Raw genomic sequence first — 24,297 nt, forward strand, 5'->3', positions numbered from 1 at the left:
CATTTTATATTTGCAAAAAAATTAATTAAATAAAATATTAAATAAATTAAATACTTAAGTAAATTAAAAACAAAATATTAAATATAATAAAATATACCTTAACCAGTTATAAGAGTATATAAGAGTATTTGAGAGAAGTTGAGAGGATTTTGTGTGATGAAATTGATTGAGATTGGGGGTATTTATAGGGAGGGGGTGGGGGTGTGAACGGCCGGGGTAGGTGGGTAATTAAACCTAAGGCGCGCCGCAGGGGCGCGCCTTTCTGATGCGTGTCAGATTTAAAGGTAAAGCGCGACCCCTGCCCCGCGCTATACCCTTACGTGGCGCCAGATCAACGTAAAGCGCGCTGCAGGGGGCACGCCTTACCCCACGTGGTGTAAGATCAGCGTAAAGCGCGCTGAAGGGGGGTGCGTCTTATTGCAAAGGGTGTTAGATCGGGAAAAATAGTCTGAAGGTTGCCTGACAGAGAAATATATAGGGTATAGGTGATATTTCGGGGAAAACACCTTTAATTTGATCTACTTATTATTTCTTTTATTTTGATTCATAATTTGTTAATATTTTAACAACAATGAAATTATATTGCTCCAGTTTTCCTTTTTATTTTTAAATGTAGTAAAAATATTGAAATTATTTTTAATTTTAATTTTTATAAAATAAATTAAAATTAAGTAATACGGAATTGATTAAAGACTATGAAATTAATTAAAAAGTAAGATTATAAATTTTTTATTTGAATTGATTAATGAAATAAGGGCGTTTTTCTCAAAACAATCATCGGTGACCGGTATATTTATCGATCTAACACCGGTCAAACTATATTTCTCGATCTAACACCCTTTGCAGTAAGGTGCGCCCACTACAGCGCGCTATACGCTGATTTGGCGCCACGTTGGGTAAGGCACGCCCCTTATGAGGCGCCTTATGCTGACATGGATACACGTGGGTATAGCGCGGCCCCTGGGGCGCGCCTTACGCCACGTAGGATATAGCGCGGGTCAGGGTCCGTGCCTGACCTTTATAATTATATATAGCGCGGGGCAGGTACCGCGCCTTGTATAATTGTTACAACTTTTCTCGGCTATAAATACCCTTCTCCCCCGGGTTAAGTTCCTCATATCTCCTCACATCTCTCCTCTCAACTTATAAATTAATACAACAATTCCGTCAATGAGTCAATAATTCTGACAATTTTCTCATATTTTATTCAGAAGTTAGTGCGATTTTTCGTTATAAGGTAATTTTGTGATAAATTTTTTTATTATATTTATTGTTTATTATGATTATTTGAAAAAATATTATACTAATTGTTGTAAATTAATTTCCGTGTTTGTAAAATTAGAAAGCGGGAATATACGTCGAAATAGTTTTACGGTACAAGTAATAATATAAAATTATATTATTTAAATTATTTACGTTTATGTGTAAAAATTTTATTCTGTTATATTTTCGTTCAAATATTATTTATTTAATCAGCATTGTTTAAGTTTTTTTTTTTTGCAGATATAATATTGCCGCACTTTTAAACTCAAAGAATGGCGCGACTTTAAGCTATTGTTTATTATGATGGTAAAATTCGAGAAGATGAAACCGGTGTTGTTTTCGTATCAAATGAGCGTGTTAAAATATCATTGAAGAGAAACATAACTCTTGAGGAGCTGATAACGAAGATTTCGAGGAAGATTCATGTTGGAAGTAGTAGAAGAATGTCGTCATTGCAGTACAGATTTCCAACATCATTGTTGCCATTAACTTATACAGCATTCGAACTTTTGAACAATGATGATGTAGAAATGATGGTTGAAGCTCAAAGTAATTATTCAGACGCCGATATTGATATGTATGCAAATTTTATTCAAGTGTATATCGTTCGGGGTCAATCTTTAAGCTCCCACTATGTGCTGGCTGAACAAGTTGATCAAGTTGACAGCCCGACAACAGTAATGTGTAATAATTTTAATGCCATAACGGGGAGTCATTCATCCACAACTCCTTACGATATGTATCGAGGTGGGTCGACGAACAATCCGTTTGGCAACATCACGTCCAGTTCAAGGGGAAGGCATTCATCTGCAAATCTGTTTGACTTTAATATGGAGATGTCATCGACGCAACCATCTGTGCAGTTTCCATTTGACACGATGGCTTCAAGCTCCAAGGGGAGGCATTTGACTGCGAGCTTTTTTGATCTGAATGTCGATATGCCTTCCAGTTCAAGGGGAAGGCATGCAAGTAGTAGGTTTTTCGACCTAAATATGGAGAGCATGGAGGAACCATCATCTCCACTAGAAGAACCGCTTCGTGAGCCTGGTGCGAATGGTGCTGAGACTGGACTATTCATTCACCCAGAATCACCGCAATTCAACTCCGATGGTAATGTTGATGTAGATAAAGTTCCAGTAAATGTGGCACAAACTGACCCTCCAACACACATGTATGAACCTGATTATGATGCAATGTACGGGCCAAAATTTATGGATATGCCTCATCTCGGTGACTATGGATATTACTCATCAATAAATAATGGTGAGTTATCTTTAGGCATGGAGTTTTCAAGCAAGGAAGAAGCGATGATGGCTATAAAAAATTACAATATCCGTAATTCTGTTCAGTCCAGAGTCCACCGCTCCACGACCGAAAAATATGTATGCTACTGTGCCCGACGCGAAAAAGGATGCAATTGGATGGTTCGCGTATCGAAGAGGAAGAGGAAAAACAACATATGTGAACTAACAGTATACAATGGTCCTCACACATGTTGTGCTGGAGGTGTCAACCAAGATCATCCCAACTTGGACTCTGAAGTGATATGCTAAGCAATCATGCCCATGGTAAAAGCAAGCTCTCATATAGCTGTTATTATGTTGATTTCAGCTATACAATCGCAGTATGGGTACACTGTCTCCTATAAAAAAAAGCTTGGTTTGCAAAACAAAATTCCATTGTCAAATATTATAATGATCGAGTTCATCGCGATCGATGCCAATTCTACCGGGTTTTTTGGACTTACCCACATTGCCTTAATGATGTCAAATACTGCAAGCCTGTGGTCCAGATCGACGGGACTTCCTTGTATGGAAAATACAAGAAAGTTTTATTATTGGCAGTTGTCCAAGATGACAGTCGCAACATTATTCCAGTTGCTTTTGCTCTTGTCGAAGGAGAAGATACAGATTCTTGGGCTTTTTTCCTCCGAAATTTATATGCACGTGTTATCACGAGGGAAAACATCTGTGTCATTTCAGATCGCGGAGCTGGGATCAAAGCAGCAATGGAGTCTTTGGGTCCAATGTGGCAACCACCCTTTGTCCAACATAGGTATTGTCTCCGACACATTGCTGAGAACTACCATGGAAGGTACAAGAAGAATATGAGCGTCAATTAACTGTGCGCATGGGTAAGTGAAACTGATGTAGTTTATTTTCTTTTGATCGTTTTAATTTTGCAAAGAAAGCAAGTTAGTAAGTTATACATTTTTTGATCAGGTTACGAACTACTTCCTTGAACGTTTGAATCAATGCTTCAAGATTTACGGGCGAAGAACGAGGAAGGATACGATTACATCAGCCTCATCGATAAAGAAATATGGACGAACGCATATGATGGTGGATATCGATATGGACACATGACGACCAACTTGGTAGAGGCAATCAATTCAACTTTAAAGGGTGCACGTCACTTACCAGTAGTGGCTTTGGTAAAGACTATATATTTTCATTTTGGGGGCACTTTTTGAGAAGCTCGGAGGATAAGCTCAAACCTGGATGCAAGGTGGTCGTGTCTATCTCCCTAGATTAGTTGTAGATCTACAGAAAAAAATTTCTGCATCAAATGGAATGTCTGTAACAAGCTTCTCTAGAAGGCATGAAATGTTTTGTGTCACAGAGTTGTCGCGACTTCTTCAAGGGATTGAAGTTGTGTCATTAAGAGTAAATATAAGGGACATAACGTGTGACTGCAGGTTTTTTCAAGATCTTAAGTATCCATGCTCTCATGTGATAGCAGTTTGCTCGCATACACATTAAGACTATAACCATTTTGTGGATCTCGTATACCTATTATCTGAAGTTTTTAAGGTATACGAATTTGAGTTTCCCCCTATATGTAATGATAAAGACCCTGATGAGGTTCAAGATTGGCTTCCGATTGTACCAAATCCAAGTTTATTAAGGGAGCGTGGTTGTCCAAAATCCAATCGAATTCATTGCGATATGGTTATTCGAGAAAGATCTAAACAAGACATAAGATGTGGGCATTGTAGAAACCCAGGACACACTAGAAAAACATGTCCACTTATGTTGCCATCAAGTAACAATTGATGAGGAAATGATGTATTTGTTTATCAAATAATAATTCTTGTACTTTAATTTGCATTTACTTCAAGTTAATGTCATTCGATAATTGCTGATGAAGATTAAAAAACGATACAATAATACGAGATTGGACTTTTGCGTTATATGTGATTATAATAAAAGAGATAATAAGTGACAAACTTAAGAAAGTTATCGAACAATTTGGTATTTCAAAATAATTTTAAATACAACAAACTTACAATAAGTATTAAATGGTAAATGATAACCAAATTACAATAACTGATATTAAATGGTAATAAACAAAATTAACTGAAATACATTAAAAAAAAGTCAAACAAATTTAACAAAATAAAGTAAGTTTAAATGAGAAATAATAAAAAATTACAATTAAAAAGTCAAATAAACTAAATACAAATATAATAAAAAAACAAAATCTATCGATGTTTGCGACGCGAATGTGTTCCGCAGGGCGGTGGCTATTGGGCTCGAGGAGGATTTATTCGTATCATTGATTATGACTCCTCGCTGTCATCATCGTCGTTGTCATCGTCGTCGTCCTGAGTAGGTACATTAGGTTGATGAGAAGCTGATGACGATGAAGCACCTCCATAAAATAAGGATCCTGGAGGTGTATAACTGACTATCCCACCGGCCTGCGAAAATTGGGAAAACTCATAAAACCCAGACATCGCTGAGTGTGAAAACTGTACAGGAGGTGTCTGTGCTGCGGCCATGGGTGATGAGGTTGAACCCGCCAAATATCCAACATATGAACCCTAAGTCGGATCTGCAAACATATACCCATAATAGCCTCCAGGAGGGGTCATCTATGACGGTGGCGGTGGCGGGGTTATAAAAGCAGGTGAAGGCGACGGCGACGACATCTGGTAATAGAATGGCGGTGGCAGCATCATATATGGTTGCGGTATATAAGTCACTGGATACGGTAACTACTGTGAAGGTCCTGCTGGTGCAGCTGAGGATGAACCGGAAGCACCTGCTCTCCGTCTACGAGTCGGGGGACGATAGTACTGTGTCGGTGAACGTCTCTGTCGACATCACGGAAAGGTCTGCCCTCGTGCATCCTCGGAAAGTAGAAACGATTTCCTGTTACTGTTGAACCACTCGTAATAACCGTCAGCAACCATCAAGAGGTCAAGTAAAATGGGCTCTCTACGGGGAAGACGCCGATGTCGATCCTCCCACAACACGACCCACGCATGATGCCTCACCAGCCACTCTGTATCTGTCTTGCCGTGTCTATCTGTGCTATGCAACTCGTCCATATTGCGAGGTGCTTCCGGAATTGGTTGAAAACAACCAAATTGCCGGAGCACGCGATCAGTGAAGTGCCACTCGACGGTCGCATAACAAATCAAGGGGACCGTCGCCATCCAAACATCTGATGGGCCCCTCAACTCAGGTGGGATCACCGCCCTCACATCATCAGTAGAATTTGGCACCCATTCAAACTAAAACAAATATATATATTTTTTATCAAAATAATAATCTAATTGTATAACTATAATCTAAAATCGATTTTTAAACAGTAACATTCATACCTGTGTGCCAGCCTTCTGATTGATTAACACCCTAATTTTTTCTAAATCATCAGGTAGCTCCTGATGATTTTTCCTATCAGTAGACCACCTATTCAAGAAAAATAAATTCTTATTCACTGTATAAAATTATTAATATACAAAATCAGTTTTATAATTACCTCAGGAGTAGAGGAAATACGAATGGGTTCTTGACAACGGGACATAAAAAGGGCAATCGATACTATGCCCAAGACTGCAGCAGCAAGAGACATCCGCCGATAGCATTACGCCTGTAGTCAATGGCTCGACACATCTCCCTGTACAGGCAAGCCAAAACGGTTGAGCCCCAACTGAGTGATCCGGCCAGATGAAAGTCGCCAAGATGTTGCAACCACATACATTGAACTTAGTTGCGCGATTTTTTCAGCATCAACAACCCTCCTATCAGCTGCAGTATGCATGCCCGTGCATACTGTTTAACTTCATCGTCATACGCGTCCTTACTCAACTCCCGAAAATTGGCATCTAACCAATTTAACGGTATCTGTCCACCGTTAAAATTTTCGGGACACATCCTAGACTAACCCGGCACAAAGTAGTCCAAGAACCGGAAGCTATCCCTGATATCACACCTCCATCCACCAGAAGCCCCAGGTGCATAGAAACATCCTCAAGCGTGATCGTGCACTCTCCGCACAGAAGATGGAATGTGTGGGTCTCCGGCCTCCACCGCTCTACTAAGGCAGAAATAAGGTCTGGTTCTATCTTACAGTGACCCTGATATCTACCTAGGTGACTGAATCCAGCCTTTACTAAATACGACATTACACTAGTAGGTATAACTAACTTAAGGTTCCTAATAAAAGGATCTAATATACGATCTCTCTCCTAAAATATAAATAATTACACAAATTAATTTTTAAACTAATAATCATGCATTAAATAAATTAATTAATTAAATTAAAACGTTAAAATGCTACCGTATCAGCAAAGTGTCGAGATATATGATTTCCATCCAACCAAAGTAGACCGCCTTCCATTTTATATCTGCAAAAAAATTAATTAAATAAAATATTAAACAATTAAAATAATTAAATAAATTACTAAAAAATACTACATATAAAAAAATATACATTAATAAGAGAATATAAGAGTATTTGAGAGAAGTTGAAAGAGGATTTGGTGTGATGAAAGTGATTGAGAATGGGGTATTTATAGGGAGGGATGGTGGGTGTGAACGGGTGGGGGTAATTTGGTAATTAAGGGTATAGCGCGGTCCAGGGGCCACGCCTTTTTGACGCGTGTCAGAATCACAGGTAAGGCGCGGCCCCTGCGCCGCGCTATACCCTTAATTACCAAATTGCCCCCGCCCGTTCATATGTGTATCCATGTCAGCATAAGGCGCGTCGCAGGGGGCGCGCCTTACTGCAAAGGGTGTTAGATCGAGAAATATAGTCTGACCGGTGTTAGATCGGTAAATATACCGATCACCGGTGATTTTTTTGGGAAAAACGCCTGAAATAAGGTGCCTGAAGATTTCTCAAAAAGAGAAATGGAAAGGTTTGTCAAGGAAAACATATCTCAAAATTCCCAGAAATTCTTGCAGCAGCTGAGGCTATTTGTTTGTTCCCCCTCATAAACATGAGTTAGAAGTTGATTATTCAGTTTAGGATTGATTGAAATTTTGTAAGTTTTGCATGGAATGTGGTTCGAATATAACGGATATGATAGGGTGTTTGGAAAAAAATGAAAATTGGATTTTTTTTTAAAGTAAATTAGATATGAAATCATTGTCTAAGAACCTATTTAATGTTTTAGCAGTATTTTAGGAGTAAAATTAAATATTAATTTTTTTTATTAACGTTGACACATCGTCAATTTAACGAGAACAACGGTGGAGTGACCATTTTGTTACGCATCGATAACGTAAATGACCAATTTGATACTTTTAAAACTTTAGTAGGGAAAACAAAAACACAAACATTAATGACCATTGGTGTAGTTTACCCATAATTATAGTTAGGGTAAATTATCTATTCGATCACCCATCTATTACTTAATTATGTTTTGGTCAATCAGTTATTATTTTTTTTCAAAATCATACTCAATGTTACGTTTTGGTTTTGTTGGTCACCAATTGTAAAAAAGAAAAAATAACGGTGATACTGATGTAGTATTTTTTTAAAATTATTTTTTAATGTTGATATAACATTACCTTATGGTGACACGTCAGTATCACCGATAAATTTTTAACAGTAAGTGACCAAAACAGACTAAAATATAACATTAAGTAATATGACAAAAAAAATATGTTTGATTTTTAAAAAATAGTTTACCCTTATATCTATTGTATTAAGTATCAATGGAACTGTTTTTTTATAGTGAGATTAAAATTTTTCAATTTTTATTTAATTTTCAACCTTAAAATAGCAGGAATAAAAAATTGTTTCAAAGTCAAATTCCGATTGAAAAATAAAAAATTATAACTAAATTCTCAAAGTAAAGGTGGATTGTACGTTACAAACTCTTTAATCTTTAGTCCTTAAATTAAACATGTTTGATCTTACATCTAACTATAATTTGTCGCCAGCCAATGACATTAATCAGTCGACGAGACATCTAGTTGGAACTTAATTCTTTTATACTAAATATTAAAAATATGTAAATTATTTCATTCTTTAACAAACTTTTATCATCTTAAAATAAATTCTTATCTTCAATTTTTATTTAAATAAACCTTAATTCAAATAATATAATAATTTATAAAAATGAAAAGTTTATTAAACGTAATAAAATAATATATTTTAAATAATAAATTATATTTTTAGCCTATTTTAACCAAAATTTTAACATAGATCCAACAGGTCTAGAATTTGATTGAGTCATCTTGTTTTTTAAAAGTTCAGAGTAGAGCATTTTCTAAGGGTAGGGTCGAATGGAATCAAATTTGTGTTTACTGTTTAAGATGAAAATACCTAATCAGACTTGATATAATATTAAATTATCCCTTATACAAGCATAGATAATTGTAATAATCTCCTTTTATTTACTTTTTTTGAATTAAATCTTTATTTTACAAAATAAAAATAATTATATATATATTGGTTAATTTAAGTTGAGTGCAAATTTTAACTAAAAAATCAAATTAGATTTCGGACCGAATGAATTCAAGTGATATCAGATGTGCATAAAGGAGTTTAATTTTCGGATCAAATTCAGGTCTATCAAAACCCCGATCCGGCCATAATCAAAAGTTTGATTGATTTCAGTTCTATAAAAGCTATATTGGAATCAAACTTGGCAGACATTTTTTTGTATGCTTTAAAACAAAAGCACCAACTCCATACATTGACTTTACAAATAAAAGGAATCAACAAAACCCGAATCATTACAACACCTCAACCTCAACAAAATGAACGTATCAAGAAAAAGAATATTCTCTTTGCTAATTTACAAATGTAAGGGAAAATGAGATCACAGTCGTCAAATGGGACTCGATACTCAACTCCTTTGAAGTTGACAACGATGGAAAGAATTCGAGATGCATTAAGCCATTAACTGAATGGAAATTAGGGTCTGCAAAAAGTTATCACACGAAAACTACAGTTCTGGCTTTTGCTGACACCTGCAAAGGAACTCCTGCTTCCCACATATTTCTATCCAGGTCAATGGAGGGAGATCAAGACACTCGTCTTGGAAAGAAAATTCATGGTTCATAATACTCCGAACTGCGGAGAGTGATTAAATGTTCATCCTCAGGATTCTTCACTGAATCACCGCTAACATACCATGTAACAGTTCCTGCAATGCAAAGGCTCTATCATAAGCTCACCCGAAAAGGGTAACATGCAAACAATGTAATGTTATTTGCTTGAATGATCGAAGCAGATTTTCAAATAGGTTGCAAGTTTAAGCAACTCCTGGTTTGCAGTCTCACTTTACACTCCTAGAAAATACCCGAGTAGTTCAAATATCACATAAAGTTTCATCATGTATGGTTATCAGGCATACACAAGGGAAACAGATGCCATTTTGCTCAACCAAGGAAACAATACGTAGGTAAATGGTAATCTTATCTCCTACTAAACTATCCAAAAGGCGCATATTTCAAACAGAGTCCCAAGAAGTAAAAAAAATGGATTTCTTGTACACTATTTTTCATGGCCCTATAAATCATATACCATATAATATCAGTAGATCACTCTTTTAGCAATTTTAAGGAGAGCTGTAAACAGATTTGGAACGATAGCAAAACAAAAATGATACAAACCAGAGGAAAATTACTTAACAGCAAATGATGGTCCACCAGATGTCTGTTTGAAATCTCTCCCAAATAATAAAGAAAGAGAAGAGTGGAATATAAATTCTACACATACCTACAGGAGGAGGCGGTTCATGTTCTCTCGTTGCATGAAGAATGATTGTTCCAGAGAGCACAGTGATGAATCCACAAATCTCAGAGGCAATACTGCTCGCATTTTGACCTGACCAATCCTATAAAAAGAACAAGATAGCAACCACTCGGTTTGTGCTCATTAGTTCCTCTAGTTGTTGATAAATTGCAACTTCAATGAGGCGCCAGAACCAAATTTAAGAAGGATGAATTAAATAATTTACCTTGAACATGATTACACTAGCGATAATTGTCAGAGTTGTGAACATCACATAATATACTGGAGAAACAAGTGTGGCATTGAATGTATCCAAGGCCTAAAACAAAGAGACATAAACACCAATCACACACAAAAGACAACCAGCCATCTACTTGAACGATGAAATGCAGAATTCGTTCAACAGAGGATACTTTGGAAAAAGCTACAATTTGCATGTATATTTCTTAGTACAAATATTTAAAAATTGTACGCAGTTCTGAGATCTAGAATTGCATGCTTTCAACTAAATTTCATCTACATGCAATAATTAATACATCATATGAAAAAAGTAACTAGCTACATAAGTACAGGAAATGTTTTTCCTTACATCATAATCACGGACTTGAATGTAGTTGAATTGGAAGATTATATTTTATAGGAACACACAGTCACCAAGGCATAGAATCAATAAGGCTAACCTTGTTAAGGTAATTTAATTGCATGATGACACAGATTGCAGCAACCATAAGAAAAAACCAAGTTTGAGGATAAGCTATCTGATTTATCCCTTCTAGTGTAAGCTTTATAGCAATTCCAATGGCTTTGATGCTTACAACCTGTGACAGTACCGAGGGATTCTTTTATATAGTGCATAGAGCATGGTAACACTAAAATGGTGCTATTCAAAATCATCGATAGAAATTAGTAAGGATGTCTACATACCGTAAGAGAACCCATTAAGGAACATATTCCCAAATAAACTAGTATGTTTGTCTGCCCATAACGAGGTTCAAAATGAAAAACCAAAGCTAAAACTATTGAAAGTGTAGCTGCTACATAAATTAGAAAAGCTGCCAACAGAAACGTGTGAAAAGAAGCAATAATTAATTACTTGTGAAGAGTGTTGAAGAACAAATATAAAGGGAAATACCATACTTGGTTGTGTTGCTAGTGTCCAAATTTCTCGCACAGAACTTGGAGTATGTTCTTGTGGTGCATGAATTACAATCACCACTGAACCAGCAATGCAGGTAACACATCCAACAATCCCCATTTTCTGAATTCGTTCCTTCATCATAAAGTGTGCCAGACAAGCACTGTTCAAATTTATCAAGTATGAGATTTAATGAAAAGAGACAAATAGCTTCGATCAAATCAAAAGCAGCTACCGCAAACAAAAGAAGCTTACCTCACAATTATACTTAATGCCCCAAGCGGTGTAACTAGAACTGCAGGAGCATACACATAAGCAACAAAATTTGCAACCTCCCCAACAATCACTATTTGTACAACAAGTTCACCAAAATGAAACTCAATAACCAATTTAAGAATTAACAAGATCTGGACTTTTATTGGAGAAAAATTAGATTTAGAGATTTTTAAAGCAAGTAATATACTTACTAGTTATCATGCCTGCCCACCAAAGTGGCTCGAGTAAGTAGGTATAACCCCCAACGCCTATGTTATACCATACAAAATAAAAACGAAAATCAAATACATTGATAATTTTATCCATTCTCATATTGCACAATCCACAAGCTATCTGTTGATCAAGGGAATACAGTACTTAAGAATCAATATCAAATTGAAACTGATCAATGATCCAACAAAAATGTTAAGAAATCAAATAGAATGAAATATGAACCGATTCAAACAATACCGAATTATTATTTGAACTTCCTTTTAAATTAAAGAAATTAGATCTGAAAATGTCCATATTCCATATTTTCAATAGAAGCTCCTAGTTAAATGCATTCACGAATCATATCCATTGAGCTAATCAAATTACTAAATCCTATTGCTTCAGTAAGAAAAAAGGAATGATCCAAATCTAAATTAAGCAAAAAAAAAAACCTTAATTGAGTCAAAATTGACAGCAATAGTAACGCACAAAATCACGGACTAAAATCACTTTTAAGAGAGAAGATCAGACCTGCGCGAGTACCCGAAGCCCCAGCACGCTTGAGTCCTTTCTTCTTCAAAATAAAACTGGAGCCAATAAAGGCGCTAGAAGCCACTGCTAGTACCAATCCCTTGGAATTATCCGAGAATCCCATCTCTTTCTGTCTTCGATCACATCAGATCAACGTTTCAGATTTTTTTTTGTTATTTTTCGACGATCAAAATTGGAAGCTGCGGATTCGAATTCCCGCCAATCGGATTTCGACTCAGCTACGTAAAAGTATTTTAGTATAAAGATTTAGTTAAGCTGAGAGTTGCCAGAAAGTAAAGAGAAAAACAAAGTATTAGAGATCTAATCTAAAAGTCTTTCTCTGGTGACAAAGCAAACAACAACACTTTGCATTCTTCAATTCATATTTTATACATTTATTATTTATTTTTCAGTTCAGCCCTGGTTTTTCGACGGAAACTTCTGGTGGTAGGTACAGCGGCCAACGCAAGTAGGTTAAATGATCCTCTGCTTCACACGTTTTTAGCTAACATACTCTTGACCTTTCTATTATCGTTACGATTTGATAACAAGCTTCAAAGAAATTAGGGTAAATTCTTAAACTATCAGTTTTGGTCAATTTTAATATTTAAAATTTTATTTTTTAGAAATCATATTTAACATTTAATTTTTATTTCATTTTAGTATACTATCTTGAAAAACTTAACTAACTTGCTGAAGTGGAATAGTTACGATGGATAGACGATTAATCTGAACGATGGACCATAAGAAAATGACGAGTCAACCAACATAACCCAGTTTCAGACCCATCGGATAATAGACATGGATATCAAAGGATGAAGAAACCAAGAATCTATCATTGATTTTGGGAGATTGAGACGTTTCCCGATGAAACAAAGGCTAGAATCGCGTTTAGGGAGTCGAAAAGGTACGAGTTAGAAAGTTTGGGCTTCATTGACCGATGGATATGACGATCAACGATCAACGACTATATATACGACAGCAGACGGGTCCGTCTGTTAAGTTTTAAACGATATATATTAAAATGAAATAAAAACTAAATATTTGATTTGATTTTAAGAAAAAAATGAGAATTTAAATACTAAACAGATCAAAACTAATAATTTAGGTATTAAACATGTAGTTTACTCAAAATATTATCTCCCTATCTTAATTTTGTTCTCCTGTAGTTGTATTATTGGAAGCTACTGAATAAGCGAAGTGACGCTACTGCCCTTTCAAAAAGCGTATAGTATGCGTCGGCTGAAGATTACTAGATTATGGATTAGCAATGAAATTGAGAAAATAAAAAAATCTATTTAAATTAAATTATGTAGTTCGGTTCAGTTCAAATTTTTATTTTGTGGTTAGATTTTCGTTCAGTTTAAAAATAATATTATGCAATTCAGTTTGATTTTGATTTTTTCATATGAAAATTGTTTGTTTCGAATCAAATCGAATTAAAATCCAAAACAAATTTATTTTGAATTTATTATAAAACAAACTTAAATAAATAAAACTTAAAACTATTAATACTTTTTAATAAATTTGAATGTGCATATTTGCACTCGGTTTAAGTTTTAAATTTGCTTTCTTTGAAAGTTGAGTTTGAAAAATAGTGATCGATGAAAAATTGTAAATCCGAATCAAATTGAACCGAACCGAAAATCATTATTTTCATGCCATTCAATTTCGGTGTCAATTTTTATAAACTCTTAAAATATGTTTTGGATCATATTTTATTGAAAATTTGAATTGAAAAGAATGTATCCCTACTAAAAATGGCCTACTACAATGAAATGGGTAGAAAATGTAATTCGAGGAAAGTATTTGATTGGTGACCATCGTTGAACTTTTTTATATAACTATTATTATCCGATTTATTAATCGACTAATTTAGATAATATATTGTAGAGATGATGCCAACCCTTTCGACTCAGTTAGCTCTATTCACAAAGTTAGGATGTGAACTTTTGATCTTGTTTAAGGGATCTAGTGCCTCGTCCCATTAGACTAAATGATTATTCTTGTTTTAATTCAAAAATTTATAGGGTTAATTATATCATTTATCACGCAATTATCTTCTCACTCCTATTTTGATCACTAAAGATTAAAAACTTTCAATTTAATCGCTCGACTTTCTAATTACTCGTGTTTTGATCACTTTGCCATTAATTATTTGTAGACATTATGATATGCCAACTAACACCAAAACGACGTAATTTTGGATCTCTTTAAACCAAACTATATCGTTTAAATTTAAATAAAAATTATTTTTTTTCTCATTTTTCTTCTTCATTTTCTCCTTTTCTCTCCATATCTTTCCTCAATTTAAATGAATCCACATTCTGGTCACCATGACAGTCGTGGTTGTAACCACCTTCTGCCACTGTTTCAGTTAATCTGAGTTGGTTTCGATGTTGGGCAATCTCAACTACTTTATGGTTCAAAGCAGACAAACTTGTAAAGCTTAAACTCTGGATTTTTTGTAACACCCCAATTTAGGTGCTAAATTTTATGAATTTTAAAGTATTAAATTTAAAATGGTATTTTGGAAGAAATTGAGGATTTAAGTGTAAAATCGCAAAGTTAGCATACCATTTTATAGAGTGCAGGAAATTCAGTGACTGAACTCATAATTTAACCATATTTCTTTAGGAGAGAATTATAAACCTCTTCCCCATATGTTTTCTGAAAAAATTTCCTCTATTTTCTCTTCCCTCAACTTTTCTTTGAGCTCCGATCTATGTACCGTCCGACCACCGTTCGACGAACCGAACTACCATCCTGTTCGTTGTCGACCGAAAAACAAAACCCCTTAAACCTCTCGTTGTTAATTATCGTCATTCGTCGTAAATCTCAATCGGAAGTATCGTCGGTTTTAACTCAATTTTCGTTGGTTTTCTGTTGATTCACGTCGCTCCGGCTACCCGTTTTTGACATCTATCGCACCATCGTGTTCCTTGTATCGTTTCGAGTCCACCGGTGTCCACTGTGTATCCGTCGTCGCCGGCGTGTGGATGGGAGAGGAAGTCAAAGTTTCTGATGTTTCGGAATCGAGCTCTTTGCCGTTCAAAATTGTGAACCGAGCTTGGTAAGTGTCTCAAAATGCATTAAAATATTTTTTAGAATTTTTTCGAGGCACCCAGGCCACCGCATGCGCCTTCACGCGTCGCCCCAATGTATGGGGATCGTCTGACGCGAGTGGACTTCAAAAAAACCCAGTTTGACTGGTCTGACCCGACCCGACTGCCCGGCCCGACCCGTTGACCACCGTTGACTGTCGTTGACCAGAATTTTGACCGACAGTTGACTTTTATCGGGTATACCCGTTTTTGGGGTCCGTTTCATCAAATTAGAACCCGGTAAGTTATTTTTCACTTATTTATCTCCAGATTCGATCCGTTTTCCAGAATTAAACCCAATTTTTGATGAAATTTATATTATTATGTATTTGAAGAATTATTGGAAGTTGAATTAAAGATCGAGGGTGTTCGAATGAAATTTATATGGCCGATCAGTATGACATGAAAATCGAGGTAATACATTACTATCTCTTTATGCTTTATGGAACATGTTGATAATGGATAAATGCATGTATATATATATATATATAATTAGTCTATTATGCATGTTTGATTATAGATAAATTTGAACCGAATATGGTTTAAGTGATAAATTATGAAAATACCCTTATATTGTAAAAAAGACAAGAATTGACCCTGGAAGTTGGATAAGAGGTTTGTTAAGGAATAATTTACAGTTTAGAGATTATCCGAAAAAATGATTAACCCTAGAATCTCCAAATTATATTATCCTTGTTAAGAGTTTAACACCGAAATTATCTAGTTACGAAATTATGAAAATACCCTTGAGAGGTAAAAATAGTCCAAGTTGACTCTGAATGAGAAAGTAACCTGAGAATTTATAAATTTTTGATTTAATTGTTGAGATCCTACTTTTGAATGGAAAATTCCTGATAATTCGTTAGTAACATCTGAAAAGACTTTTAACCTGAAAATCTCTGAGTTATGAGTAAATATCTGAAGAATAATTTATCGAGGGTGCTCTTCTGTCAGAATTATTCGAAGGGAATGAAATAAATGAGAAGTCTGAATTAAATAATAAGATCGGACGGAAGGAAATGATTTAAATACATTGGATCTATAAAATGATCAAAATACCCCTATAATAGAAAGACTCAAGAATATCACCAAGCCTAGGAACAAATGGATATCCTCAAGTTTTGAAATAAATGGAAAAAACATTTAGCACCAAAATAACCAAAATGCCTTTATGACCTAGACTAATTAAATGTCTTGGATTAATTAAGAAATTCAAATAAACATAGGTGTTGTACTACCCTTAAAAGTTATGGAACACAACTTAAGTGAGTAGATCAACCCTAATGCTATATCAATACCTGAATAGAATAGATATCACTTGAATGTGTGTTCGTATTCTCAAGTTTGGATCGATGATAATTCAGGAAGTACTTAGCTCATTTCAACTCTAGAGCGCATTCGATACTAAGAAGTGGATATTCGTGAGATAAATCAACCACGAATACCATAATGACTTTATTATATGACTAAATGAAATTGAACAAAAATACAATATGTATATGAAATTCAGAAATGTCTGAATTACTCTGAAAAACCCTGAAGTAACCGGGATATAATTTATTGCTAAATGAACTAAGTTACTTCAATGACTGAGGATTAAATAAGTGTTTTAGATGAGTCTGGAAATGCTGTTAAACTTACATGATGTATTGCCCTTATGGGCCATGAATCATGAATCAAGTACGTCAATATTGTTTGATATCGTTGAAACATGGGAATGAAATAAAGACTATTGGAAGATATATTCCACGATGATTATGAAGATGATTTATGAACAAGAATTGTTAATATTAAAGAGTGAATACCTTAGTAGGGTAAGGAATTGACCAGTCAACAGGCATCAGTTTTGGGAGTTGTTTGATAATCTGATCGATCAATATAAAGGGTACATGTTCTGAATCTGCGATTTCTCCCATATCAGCTCAAATCACTCAGGACATATCTGATTCACACAAGTAATTCATATGCAACGGATTATGGATACCTCAGATAAGTTGAGTAATGAAATCACTCTCCATAAATCTGAATCTAAAATTCATTCAGTATAAAAGTTCCTGAACACCTTCTGTATGCACCTGAATCACAGTGGGATTCTAAAATATCAATTTTAAATGTCTGATTAGATCGGCTAGTAATCGATTCTCTTCAATAGGACCTCGTTCCTGGAATCTGATTAAATTACATAAGTTTAACGTTATCCATATTGAAGACTACAAAATGCCGCTGAAAAATACTTGGACTTTTTAGTGTGTTCCCTATATATTACTTAATCGTTTTATTGTTTTAACATGTGATACATTGAAATATATGGTTATTGTTTTATTGATGCACTGACTTAATGGTGATATCTTATGGATTATGACTGCTATCTGATTATTGGTTTTCACTGTTATATGATTACAATGATTAAGGATTTATGGAAATTATGTCACAGTGCAATTGTATTTTTTAAAAGTACAGCTCTGATCAAGCTGGAAAGTTTTTATGGACCTAATGTGACTCTTAGGTATGCTCTGCGGCCCTGAGATCATTCTCGGGTAGGCCCTGCAACCCTAAGATATGTTCTTAGGAAGGCCCCATGGCCCAAAAATTTCTTAGGTAGGCTCTCAGACCCTAAAATATTCCCTTAGGTTAACTCTTTATACATTGGGTTTAAACTACAGGTTTAAAAAGCTAAACTATATTATGATTTATGACATTTTAAGAACTATTATTTGATTACTGTATCTATTATGAGTTTATCGTACTGTTGGAACACACTAGACATCCTATTTGATCTCCTGAAAATGTTATACTTTGAGCGCTTCCTATGAACTAAGATCTTCATGGCTTCTACTTGATAAACTACCAGTGGAATCCCATATTATCCCGAAAACCGGTATACGTCTGATTCAATAAGGAAATAATATGGCTTTCCATTTATCTGCATGCCATGTAGCATCATCTGGTAGTTCTGTGTTACTGAGTTTTCCGAAGCTCACTCTATTACTCACCATTGCAGGTTAAAAGAATTGTATCAATACAATTATCGACATCAATAAGGGAGTTCTTCCGGCGTTGCTTGCAGAGTATGGTACATGTAACACCCCCAACCCGTATCCGACCCAGATTTGAGTTCGAGATGTCACATTGACTTTTCAAACTTTGACTCTTAAAGAAAATCATGAAAATTTTAAACTTTCATTAAAATAAAAGATGTCAATTCACACAAGTTGGACCAAAATAAACAAAATCAATCAGAGTATTAGTAATTCACAATTTCGTTACATGCCAACACATTATATACAACCAAATATCTACACTTAACTACAATTCTGATCTGATCTGTGGAAAGGAGAGTCTAACCTGTCTTGCTCCTCTTCACTTCTCCTATCGTTTTTCAGAACCTACGTGTGAAACACTCACACTCTAAGGCGATGACTTAGTGAGGCAAATAAACATATAATGTAAACTATAACTTGTAATCATGTATGAATAATTACTACTATTATATTATACCACTCATATCCTTATTCATGTAACAAATACACTATATACATACATACATACATGTCATTATCATTCATATCTCTTATTCTCTTGTTCATATAATCTTTCATGTTTATATCATATATCTTAACATGTACTCACTTATATCATATAACATATACAATCAAGCAACTATATCATCATCTTTATTTTTATCACTATCATAGACTCCTTTTATCATATGATCTTATAATTACCATTTGTACAATCATATATAACCCATAACATTTCACAAGGAAACAAACATATCATCATATCAAGTTTATTTATATTATCTCTTTATTAGCCCATGTACACATTTGAGAACTAAAGATATGCGAGTACATAGAGGTTGTGCACTATACTGTCACCAGAGCTCGTATAATTCCCTCAAGGGGCACTGAATATTTGTCCCGAAGGACCACTATGTCCCGAAGGACCACTGTTTGTCCCGAAGGACCATTGATAATCCCTCGACTCTTGGCATGCCAACTATACCCCTAGCTCTCATATCACATAACATAGGCATTATCTATTATACCATTACACATCTTCACATAGCCACATAGCTTTTCACATAACATTTTCATTTGCACATGTAATTACTTAAACTTACCTAAGTTTTCCTTAAGCTTATATAACCCCCAAAGACTCAAATCCAACTTAAAAATTCAAGAAATCAACAACTAAATCAAACTTACCTTTGCTCTTGGCTTCCACGCGAAGAAGAAGAAGAAAGGAGAAGAAGAGAACTCTGGAGAAATCTCTCCCTTTCCACGTGGTTCCATTTTCTTATAAAGTAAGAATAAAAATCTTACTTGTCAATTGACCATTTTACCCTTTAATTCATTCCATAATTACTAAATAACCTTCATCATATATTTCCAATAAATCATTGAACTATTCAATTATCCTATTTTAATCTCCAATTTCTGAAATTTTTCAATCTAGTCACTAACCCGATATTGAGGATGTTACAAATCTCCCATCCTTTTAAGAAAATTAGTCCTCGAATTTTCACTGAACATATTAATAAGAACATATCTTCTAATGTTCTCATGTTACCTCCTTTACTTAATCTTTCATTCCTTTAGTTCTTCAACTACCTTTTTCCCTTATATATATCTACTGTCACTTATCATATAAACAATAACTAGTAACTTTAATCCATTTCTGTCTTTTCTCTCCTTCCATTATGCATTTTCCTTTGACCATTTATGAAATTTCATATAATGTCACTAATCACGTAAACAGTAACATCCATTTTCATCACTTAATAAATCCATCATTAATTATCTTATAACAATAACCAACTCGTTTTCCAACATCATTTGACCGAGAACACAACATTAGATCTTCTTTAAATGTAATTAGCATACACTTTAAAGAATCTTTTCACATCACCTTGCACACTTTTCTTACTTCTATATCAAAATTGTCATCTACACTTCCATATAACCTTTATCGTGTTTGATCCTTTAACTCATCCCTTTCATTTCTTTATTCCATTATTCTTTTATTTATTCCTTATACCCAAATCATATATTTCCTTTCATGTTCACATACTCTTGTCTTATCACCTATACTCATCTCTATGTACCAATCTTCATTGCATCCTCATAACTTTGATAACCCATTTACTTATATAGAACTTCATTCTTTATCATTTCTTATACTTGTATTTTCCTTTCTTAAGGTTCCATGCAAATACTTATCTCATTTTCTACATCATAGCTATCTGATCAGAATACACAACTATATTTAGATTCACATCATAATCAATTAACTCAACTTTATATTTTCCTCCAATCTTATAACTCTATTACCTTTACTCTGACAACTAGTCAATAACATTTGTTCAATCTAGGGCACAAGCCCTAGTCAACCAATCATATACATCATTTCCAATCGAAATTATCTCAAAATTAGCTTATTTAACTTATCAATTTCACATCTATTTTCATACATCCTGTAATTTACGTTGCTCAAACTCAACATTCCAATTTCATTTATCTTATAATCTGATCATTGATATACTCATTCTTAAACTCTTCTTATCAATCCTCAGCTTTACTCAAATATACAAATCCTTACTTCCTTTTCCTTTACTATACCACATTATTATGATCCAAATATACAACTGTATCTAGATCTATTTCATATTTGGTTATCATATCCTGACAATATCTTATAATCTTATACTTCCAGTACATTTTTATCACGTACTATGGTTAGTCAATGCTAACTCTTTTCGTCTTAACTGCAAACCCTTATCATATAAACACTCTTGCTTATACATAATGCTATCCCTTCGTTTCGAACTCATAAGCTCTGACTTTATACATTTTATATGCTTGTCATTGATACACTTATTCTTGAACTCTTCTACCAATTCTCACTGCATCATTTGATCTTTTAACGCTCTTATTTTGACACTTGTACACCATATTCTATCTTATCCACGAAATAATAAAACTACACCATATCACTTTTCTGATTCAAAACAGTGAAAAACTTTCTATCATTATTCAGATATGATTTCAACTTTCTGAAATCAACCTTTAATCTTATAAGACACTTCCTGAGGTTTCCGCTCTTCATCCTGCCTGGCCAGGGCAGGTGAATTGCTATCACCATCAGATTTGTCAGCTATCGATTCACTTTGACGATTTCTATAATCAATTTCTACTATATAATACAAATCTTATTCTATTAGCAAGACATCATACTCCTTACACTATCAGATCATAATTTTTTCATTTTGTGTTGGCATGTACACCTTTTTAAAACACTTCTTACTTTGGTTTAAGCTTAGAATCGACTAAACCTTATACCATTAAATGTAACACCCCAACCCGTATCCGACCCGGATTCGAGTTCGAGATGTCACATTGACTTTTCAAACTTTGACTCTTAAAGAAAATCATGACAATTTTAAAATTTCATTAAAATAAAATATGACAATTCACACAAGTTGGACCAAAATAAACAAAATTAATTAGAGCATTAGTAATTCACAATTTCGTTACATGCCAACATATTATATATAACCAAATATCTACACTTAACTACAATTCTGATCTGATCTGTGGAAAGGAGAGTCTGACCTGTCTTGCTCCTCTTCACTTCTCCTCTCACTTTTCAGAACCTGCGTGTGAAACACTCACACGCTAAGTCGATGACTTAGTGAGGCAAATAAACATATAATGTAAACTATAACTTGAAATAATACATGAATAATTACTACTATTATATCATACCACTCATATCCTTATTCATGTAACAAATACACTACATATATACATACATATATACATACATGTCATTATCATTCATATCTCTTATTTTCTTATTCATATAATCTCTCATGTTCATATCATATATCTTAACATGTACTCACTCATATCATATAACATATACAGTCAAGCAACTATATCATCATCTTCATTTATATCACTATCATAGATTCCTTTTATCATATGATCTTATAATTACCATTTGTATAATCATATATCACCCATAACATTTCACAAGGAAACAAACATATCATCATATCAAGTTTATTTATATTATATCTTTATTAGCCCATGTACACATGTGAGAACTAAAGATATGCGAGTACATAGAGGTTGTGCACTATGCTATCACCACAACTCGTATAATTCCCTCAAGGGGCACTGAATATTTGTCCCGAAAGACCACTATGTTCTGAAGGAACACTATGTTCTGAAGGACCATTGGTTGTTCCGAAGAACCCCTATGCCCCGAAGGACCACTGTTTGTCCCGAAGGACCACTGATAATCCCTCGACTCTTGGCATGCCAACTATACCGCTAGCTCTCATATCACATAACATGAGCATTATCTATTATACCATTACACATCTTCACATAGCCACATTGCTTTTCACATAACTGTTAACTTCCTAAAAAGGCTACTTTTAAAGCCTTTTTCACTTAAGTTATTGTTTGTTTAAAAGCTCATTTTAGTCATTTTAGGATCATGTAGTTTCATATAGTTGCATTTGTGGTGGTTGTACTATTTTATTTCTCAATGGTGCTGTTTGAGGGAAAGGTGCAGTTTGTCTATGGTGTGCAGGGAATAGTAAGAAAAAGGATTCTTTGGGAAGTAATGCCGCGGCATCACACGTTACTAGAGCAGATTGAAATGCCTTGGCATTTCTGGCGCAGAAAAGGACAAAAAGATATTTCTGTAGCAGGACAGCTGGCACTGGACAGCTGTCCCTGCACGTGGAGGACTGCTGTAACCGCCTGCCAGAGCTACCAATGGACCACTGCCACTTGGAGGATAATATTCATGCACAAAATGTGATTCTAGGGGTATGAGGGGTATTTTGCACCCAACAAACTCATCATTACCCCTAGATATTTTATTTATTATATATGACACCTCATGGGAGAGAGAAGAGAGAGGAGGGAGCACACGCATAGAGCAGAAAAATCAGATTTTTATTTTCTCTTTTTCCTTTCTTCTTCCTTGGAATATTCCTCCATTGATAAAGCTCCAAGGAGTGGCAAGCTAGGCGCCGAAAGGAGCTAGCGAGCTAGGTGGTTCGTGGTGGCCAAGAGGAGACCTCTGGTGGCGCGTCGAAGGCTTCTTCTCACTTCCCTTTTTGCTGCTATTTCTTTATATTATTTTATGGGTTGTTGGAACGAATTTTCATGACTTTGTGTTTGGATATTTCGAACCCCACCATGAACTAACTTATTTGGTGGTGGTTGGTTGAATGGTTGTTTAAACTTTATTTTTAATGGTATATTTAAGTTTATTTTGGTTCTTTATTTGCTTTGCTTATGAATGCTTCACCATCTAGGCTTGTAAGAGGCATGGAAATGTCCATCTCTTAGATGAAGGTTAGGTATTCGGAAGAATCCTAAACTAAAAATACTTGTAAGTATTCGGAAGAAACGCCAGATAAGATCCTCATAAGTAATGGGTTATGGTATTTTCAAGGGGCTTTGAACCGGCCTAGGAATATTATAACTTAATCCCTTAGATCTCGGAAGAGACTAGGATAGGATTTCAACGACTAAAAAGGGTGTCTTCATCAATAGGGTAGGCTGTCCAACATCGTTGAGTGAGAGCAGATGCCTTGGCATCCTATTCTGTTAGGTTCTTTTGAACACCTTAGGAAAGCCCTGTCGAGTAAGTAAAGACAAGATAGCTTAGATATACTTGAGAAATAAGTTTAGCAACCTTAGACTAATCCTTACCATTCATTTCATTGGAAGCTTGTCACGTGAGGATTATTTTCTTCTTATTTTACTTATCTTTTTAGTTACTGTT

At 34.7% G+C, this 24,297-nt stretch overlaps 1 protein-coding gene across 1 annotated transcript; it reads right to left on the bottom strand.

Moving 5' to 3' along the window:
• Positions 1–8,974: 8,974 nt before the first annotated feature.
• LOC120182446 (probable magnesium transporter NIPA6) lies at positions 8,975–12,647 on the bottom strand. The gene is made up of 10 exons (XM_039187425.1): positions 12,380–12,647; positions 11,848–11,904; positions 11,636–11,726; positions 11,383–11,543; positions 11,170–11,297; positions 10,926–11,063; positions 10,472–10,564; positions 10,231–10,348; positions 9,480–9,655; positions 8,975–8,986 (listed from the first exon to the last, which is right to left on the bottom strand). The coding sequence occupies exons 1-9, from the start codon at positions 12,501–12,503 to the stop codon at positions 9,561–9,563; spliced, it is 1,005 nt and encodes a 334-aa protein (XP_039043356.1). The 5' UTR covers positions 12,504–12,647; the 3' UTR covers positions 8,975–8,986; positions 9,480–9,560.
• Positions 12,648–24,297: the final 11,650 nt, after the last annotated feature.

The sequence above is a fragment of the Hibiscus syriacus genome, unplaced genomic scaffold (genome assembly GCF_006381635.1).
Source record: "Hibiscus syriacus cultivar Baekdansim isolate YM2019G1 unplaced genomic scaffold, ASM638163v2 tig00112657_pilon, whole genome shotgun sequence".
Lineage (NCBI taxonomy): Eukaryota > Viridiplantae > Streptophyta > Magnoliopsida > Malvales > Malvaceae > Hibiscus > Hibiscus syriacus.